Raw genomic sequence first — 7,500 nt, forward strand, 5'->3', positions numbered from 1 at the left:
AAGTGTGGAGCCGTCTCCTTTGGGTCTTGGAGCCAGCTCCCACATTTGGGAGCCGCCTCCACATCAAAGGGAGGAGGCTCTCTCCAAGGGAGAGCCGGCTCTCTCCCTCTCTACCTCATCTCCTCCTTTTCCGATGACCTCTACAGCCTCTAAACCTCACTGCTATGGCTTCCAGACATTGTAACCCAATCCCAGTATGTTCCCAGTCCATGTTTAAGTCTTTAATACATTCCATACATAGGTTTAAATAGAGAATTAAGCAAGCAAAAATCATCGTTCGAACAGGTTTACAAGTATACACACATACTGATATGTTTCAAGTTTAGCACAACAGAAAACGTTTTTTAATTGATTCAATTAATCCTAGAACTGTTTAAGAATGCAAAGAACACGAAGCCTAAGGGAGAGAGTAAGGATAGAACTTGCCTTACACCGACGTCCGTCTCAATTCTCCGGCGAATCCTTTGTTTGCTATCTGTTTTCTTCCTAGCTGTCTCAAAAACTTCTCTCAACCTTACTATGTCGTAATTTTATTCTAAACCCCTAGGTAGACAACTTAGGTGAATATTTATAGGCCACACTAATCCTAGGCTCTCTTAAACTCTAACTGGATTTACTCGGCCCATTAAGAAATAGGTTAAAATCAATGTCGGTTATAAACTGTGTAACCTATATATGCAACAAATCCTACCGTCACGTTAAAACTAATTAAATTTATTTAAATAAATTCATACCATTAAAGCAATAATTAAAACAACTAATTACAACAAAACAATTAAATAACAATTAAATAATTAATACAATTAAATCTATAAGTAAAACAATCAAATAAATTAACTACAACTAAATCAATTAAATAAACATATATACACTTAAACAATAAAAATTTGAAATTTAAACAATAAAGAAAAATACCAGGACTATCCTTTTTGAAATTAGGGATATTACAAATTTCTTTTTTGAATTCAATAAATTTTTAAAAATTAAATCATTTAAAGTAAAAATCTTGATAAAATTTCTTTTATTTACCCATAACTATAGGTTATCAGGTTGTATAGATAAAAATAGAGTGAAGGTGTTTTGCATGGAAGTTTTAGAATTGGAATTAGTGGGATTGAAGAAAATTTTAACTTAATTTTTTGAGTTGCTTTTCTCCAATAATACCAATTTTAATTTTAAGGCTCCAATTACATACCGTGAAACATAACCTAAAAATAGAATGATAAATATAAAAAGGTACAAATTATCTCAAAATGTTCATACATGCTCTTGTAATATGATTATAGGGCATATAAGGATTTTTTTTCTTTTTTTTTTTTTTTTTTTTTGGGTCACGTATATAATACTTTATTTACACAAAATAAATATTTTTTTTTTAGGTATCTAACTTTATAAGACAATGATTTTTATTAATTTTTTTATAATATTAATAGTGAATGAATTATTAAATTTATCCACCATTTACTTTTTACAAGTTAATATTAAATTGGTAATATTACAAAAAAATAAAAATAAAATAAAAAACTTAAAAGATGACACACATTATGATATAAATTGCTAACAATTAAATATACATGACACCTAAGTCATGTAATCCTTTCAACAAGTGTTACTTATAGGTTCGAGCTTTTATTCTCACGCTCGGCGTATCCTCTCTCAATTTTTTATTATTTATAACTTAATTTTGCTGCCTTTAAATTCGTTTTTACTCCCGATGTATGTCACTTAGCATGACACACGTCATCCGTTCTTACATGCTACATCACTCTGCAATTATGCATACTCATGTTCTTATTGGTACCAAATTTCTCGCGCTATCTCAATCAAGCCCTGTATTGCTCAATTCCACCGGAGACGAAGCCAAAACCGTCCAATTCCACAAACTAACTAGAATTGAATCAAATATATGCTCATACCATCGGAACCCACATCCTAGATTTGCACCCTGATCCATTTCACTGGAACAACATCATAAGATCATACACTAGACTAGATTCTTGCATATCTCTCATTTTCTTGAAGGCCATAAGCCAAGATTTCGATGCTGAATTGGGTCGGCAAATTAGCGGTAAGGATTTGTCTTGAGTTCACTGGAAGTGGTTCTGTTTGTATGCTAAAGCGGGCGAATTTGGAAATGCATGTAAAGTGTTCGAACAAAATTCTGATAGAAAGTTGGGTTCTTGGAATGCGTTTTTCACAGGGACATGGTGGGCGTGCTAAGGAAGCTATAGGTATGTTCATGGAGTTGGAGAAAAGTGGGTTTGAGACTGATGATGTGACTATGGTCATCGACTTGTGGAGACTTGAACTTTGCTCTTTAGTTGCATAAATCTGTCTTCCAAGCAAAAACCTTGGAGAAATGGAACATTTTGGAGACATGTAGACTTGGAGTTTTTGAGGATGATCTAGCAGAATGTTTCTTCTTGGATGCCCCTGATTGTGGGTTATGCTGCTAATGGTTTGTGGGATGAGGTTGAGGAGATAAGGAGTATGAGAAAGAGAAGACTCGTTGAAATTCCTGGTTATAGTCTGTCAACAAGATCGCATTAAAACAAAGGTTTTTTTTTTTTTTTTTTGTTTTTTTTCAATTTTGTCTATGACATTTCAATTATTATATATTCATTATAGCCTGGCAGCATTGAAACATGACGTGTTTCAATTTTGTCTATGACATTTCCATTACTGTATTATATAATTGTTCTTATCCTTTTAACACCATATTAAAGCCAGCCAACCTTGGGTAGTTGGGCACACCATTGACTCTGCAGTTCACATTGGTAAGCAAATAAAATTCACACCTCAGTCACGTTGGATACTTGAATATAAACCAGTTCATAATGCATTTTGACAGTACATCTAAAACACATTTAGAAATCTCTGTATTGCCATTTTGATGGAGAGGATTCACATGAATACTCTAATAGGATTACTGCTAGTGAATTCATGCATGATTCATTTGGCTCTCTGTCTTTCAAACTTCACAGATCAATCCGCTCTGTTTGCCATCAAGGCTGAGATCAATCTTCAACCACACAATATTCTGGCTAGTAATTGGACCAAAACAGCCAACTTCTGCAACTGGGTTGGTGTCTCCTGCAGCCCTCGCAGACACAGGGTCACCGCGTTGCGGCTAGCTTCCATGGGTCTCCAAGGAACCATTTCCCCATATATTGGTAATCTCTCCTTCCTTGTAGCTCTGGATCTTCGAAACAACAGTTTCCGTGGTACTTTGACGCATGAGATTGGCCGTCTGAGTCGCCTCAAAGATCTCCTTTTAGAAACTAACATGATGGAAGGACAAATACCCCCAACAATACGCCACTGCCAAAACCTTGAACGCCTATCGCTTGTGGACAACAGTTTCAGCGGAGTCATACCAGAAGAGTTGGGTACACTTCCCAGACTCTTTTTCCTTGGCTTGGGTAGCAACAATTTTATGGGTCCAATACCATCATCACTAGGCAACATCTCAACATTGCAGATATTTGGACTTGAACAAAATCTCTTGACAGGTTCATTTCCTTGGACTCTCTTTAACATCACTTCTTTACGTTTCATTTCTCTAACCAATAATAGCATCTCTGGTAGTCTTCCGATGAATATCTGCCTACTTTGGCCAAATCTTGAAAGGCTTTATCTTTCTTTCAACCATTTCCGGGGACAAATTCCATCCTCGATATCTCAATGTAGGGAGCTTAGAACACTCTCTTTATCAACCAATTATGGATTCGAGGGAACCATTCCAAGAGACATTGGGAAATTACAGAAACTAGAGGATATATATCTTGGTCGTAATAAAATTACTGGAACAATTCCACATTCCCTGGGTAACATTTCAAGTTTATTACTGCTTGCAATGGAAAATAATTACATTCAAGGAGAGATGCCACCAGAACTTGGCCAACTTTCAAGTTTGATGGCATTGAACTTTGGAGACAATCAACTCACTGGAGTTATCCCACAACAAATATTTAACATTTCTTCCTTGCAGTCCATTTCATTGTCTATGAATTCGTTTCATGGATATCTTCCAGCAACCATTGGCTTTTCACTTCCTAATCTTGAATTACTGTATATTGGACACAATTTGTTAAGCGGAAACATTCCTACTAGCCTAGGCAACTCTTCTATGCTCAGAGAAATAATCCTGTCTGCCAACTTACTAACTGGAGCAATACCCACTACCCTAGGCAATTTACAACTCCTTGAAGAACTAATTGTGTCATACAATCAACTCACAAGAGAAATCAGTAGTGATGAACTTACTTTCCTCATTGCCTTGACCAACTGCCAATTCTTGCAGATTTTGGATTTGGGGGTCAATCCAATTGGTGGTATCCTCCCAAATTCAATTGGAAATTTTTCAAGTTTGCTTCAAGCTATTGAAATGCCTGGGTGTCAAATAAAGGGTCCTATTCCAGCTGAAATCGGTTCATTGAAAAACATGAATCGGTTTGATTTGAGCAACAACAATGTAAATGGATCCATTCCATCAACAATTGGAGGATTAGAAAGCTTACAAAGGTTGTATCTTGATGGTAACAAGATCGAAGGACTTATTCCCGATGAGATTTGCCATCTTCACCAATTGGGAGAGTTATCTCTACAAGGTAATAACCTCCTCGGACAAATCCCTACATGCATAGGGAATCTCAGTCATTTGCAGCTGTTATTCTTAAATTCTAACAATCTTTCTTCTGCTATTCCACTGAGTTTATGGACACTTCCAAATCTTCTGCTTTTGAATTTGTCAAGCAACTCCTTAGGTGGATACTTGCCATTAGAGATGAGAATGTCAAGAGTCATTGAAAGCATAGATTTATCTTTGAACCTCATAGGAGGAAACATTTCTCAAACTATTGGGACCTTCCAAGGTCTTAGATCTCTCAATTTGTCGAGGAATTCATTACAGGGACCAATTCCGGAGTCATTTAGTGGCTTGATCTCATTGGAATTCATGGACCTCTCTTACAACAATTTGTCAGGTACCATCCCCAAGTCCTTGAAGGAACTTTCATATCTCAAATACTTGAATCTCTCTTTCAATAAGCTCTCTGGAGAAATTCCAGATGGAGGATCCTTTGTTAACTTTACAGCCCAATCCTTTATGGAGAATGAAGGACTCTGTGGGCTGCCAATTCTCGGAGTTCCAGCTTGCAAAATCCCCAACACCCAAAAAACAAGGGCTAAACAAATTTTTCTCAAATATATTCTTCCAGCAAGTGCATTAATAGTAATCTCTGTTGCTATTATGTATATGCTAATAAAAGGCCGAGGAAGTAGATTGCAAAATCCAAATTCAGTTGAATTACCAACTACAATGGAGCATAAAATGATCTCATTTCAGGAGCTTCGTCAAGCTACAAATAACTTTTGTGATGCCAACTTGCTAGGAGCAGGAAGCTATGGTTCTGTGTACAGAGGAGTACTTTCTGACGGGGAAACCATTGCTGTAAAAGTTTTGAATTTGGCATTTGACAGAGCTTTTAAAAGCTTTGATGTAGAATGTGAAGTGTTGCGAAATGTTCGGCACAGGAATTTGGTAAAAGTCATAAGTACATGCTCCAATTCTGAGTTAAGAGCTTTGGTTCTACAGTACATGTCTAATGGAAGTCTTGACACGTGGTTATATTCTCAGAACTATTGCCTGAATTTGCTTCAAAGAGTGAGCATCATGTACGATGTTGCATTAGCTTTGGAGTATCTCCATAATGATCAATCAGAACCTGTGGTCCATTGTGATTTGAAGCCCAGCAATGTGCTTTTAGATGAAGAGATGGTTGCTCACGTGGGAGATTTTGGCATTGCAAAAATTTTAGTTGATGATACTGCAGCACAAACCAAGACTTTAGGTACACTTGGCTACATCGCACCAGGTAAATCATTTGCTTTTACCTTGTTAAATACTTTTTGAAAGATTGTTGTTAGTAATCTGTTGTGATATATTTTATGGCTGGTTGTGAGTTAGGCACTCTCAACTTCACAATTTCATATATGCTCTTAGTGATGCTATCAGGCCAACTCATGGAAATTAGTTCTATTGTTTTAAGTCAGTCAGACTGATTAGGTTTTTTTGAATTGTTTAACATCTTCCTTGTGTTGCTTATGCATAATGCAAGTGTTCACCTTAAGGTTGACTCAGGTTAATATTGCAGCAGGTAAATAACATCTTCCAAAAGGGGGTCTCAGCTTATTAGCTTTCCTTGTCTCTTCTTTCTTTCTAAACTGACATATCTTTCGTAAACAAGTCCGACTCCGTGTATAGTTTTTTTTAGAAAATGAATAATAACTTTCTCAACTTTTTACTTTGCTTATTTAATATTTTTAAATGTTTTTTTAATAGAGTATGGTTCCGAAGGAAGAGTGACAACAAAGTGTGACATTTATAGCTACGGAATAATGTTGTTGGAGATGTTTACAAGAAAGAAGCCCACGGATGAAATGTTCACGGAAGACATGAGCTTAAGGCAATGGGTGAATGCATCACTTCCGGACAAGGTAATGGAAGTCGTGGATGCATACTTGATAGAGAAACAAGATGGGAAAGATTACATGAACGTTGCACGAGCTTGTTTTCTAGCTATAATGGAACTAGGAAAGCAGTGTTCCTCAGAATTGCCAGAAGAAAGAAGTGACATCAAAGATGTAGTGATCATGCTTTATAGGATAAAATCCCAACTCCTTGTCAACCTACCTGCATGATATGTTAGTGGAGGAAGTCATTTTGTTCCCCTTCATCTCCTGTAACATTCTCCATTCGTGCTTTATTAGGATCTATTGTTGTGCCTTTTGGTCCTTTTTGTGAAATCGTCCTGTATTTTTGGCTTCTATTTTTTCGCCCCCATAAGTTTAGTGAACAATAACCATATTTCATTGCAAATAAAGATCTATCCTGGTCAAGAGTATTGACGTAAGCATGCTGTTGATTTTATCTTGTCCAAAATATGCCATTTTTAGAACAATTGTTCGTGCAATAATCTAATTTAGAATTTACTGAAACTAAAATGGAGTACAAATATCGTCTCCTTTTAAAAGTGTAGTGTAATTGTAAAAAAGTAGAATACCAATATCACCTCCCTAAATAAAATTTCAATATTATTATTATCCTTAATCTTTACTACAACATAATATTTCTTCATTTACAAATACTCATTTAATATTCATTATATAATTCAAGAGAAAAAAATGAAAAAAAAATACACTACTGAGTAATGTCCTTTCACATTTAATTGGAATGAATCAACCGGGATGGATCCTCTCCAAGAGAATTCCTCTCCTAGTATCTCCAAGGATTTAATCACATAGCTGTTATAACGTCACATCACCATCTTACCACTCCCTCATTAATTTACCAAAACTTAATTAAATATGGTATCTTTTGGATTCCAAGATACCAATTACGGCTGATTTCCCATCCGGCTCATTTTACTTTTTGGCGCTAAAATTTCCATTTAACAATTATCATTAAGCTTCATTTTACTTTTTGCCAATAAATATTAA

At 35.8% G+C, this 7,500-nt stretch overlaps 1 protein-coding gene across 2 annotated transcripts; it reads left to right on the forward strand.

Annotated features, from left to right (window-relative positions):
- Window positions 1-1,177: 1,177 nt before the first annotated feature.
- Window positions 1,178-6,914, forward strand: LOC132273678 (receptor kinase-like protein Xa21). Of its 2 annotated transcripts, XM_059774681.1 has the most exons (3): window positions 1,178-2,557; window positions 2,985-5,876; window positions 6,344-6,914. In XM_059774681.1, the coding sequence occupies exons 2-3, from the start codon at window positions 3,140-3,142 to the stop codon at window positions 6,700-6,702; spliced, it is 3,096 nt and encodes a 1,031-aa protein (XP_059630664.1). In that variant the 5' UTR covers window positions 1,178-2,557; window positions 2,985-3,139; the 3' UTR covers window positions 6,703-6,914. The 2 variants fall into 2 exon arrangements, with proteins under 2 accessions (XP_059630664.1, XP_059630663.1); XM_059774680.1 differs by having other exon boundaries at window positions 1,178-5,876.
- Window positions 6,915-7,500: the final 586 nt, after the last annotated feature.

This window comes from Cornus florida, unplaced genomic scaffold (genome assembly GCF_030987335.1).
Source record: "Cornus florida cultivar Cherokee Brave unplaced genomic scaffold, ASM3098733v1 CherokeeBrave_3.0.0_Hap2_Chr09, whole genome shotgun sequence".
Taxonomy (NCBI): Eukaryota; Viridiplantae; Streptophyta; class Magnoliopsida; order Cornales; family Cornaceae; genus Cornus; species Cornus florida.

Excerpts from the sequence above, each read along its gene's own strand:
- LOC132273678 (XM_059774680.1), top strand. The coding sequence starts at position 2,894 with ATGGAGAGGATTCACATGAATACTCTAATAGGATTACTGCTAGTGAAT. Across the intron at positions 5,877-6,343 it reads ACTTGGCTACATCGCACCAG|AGTATGGTTCCGAAGGAAGA; the intron begins GTAAATCATTTG and ends TTTTTTTAATAG.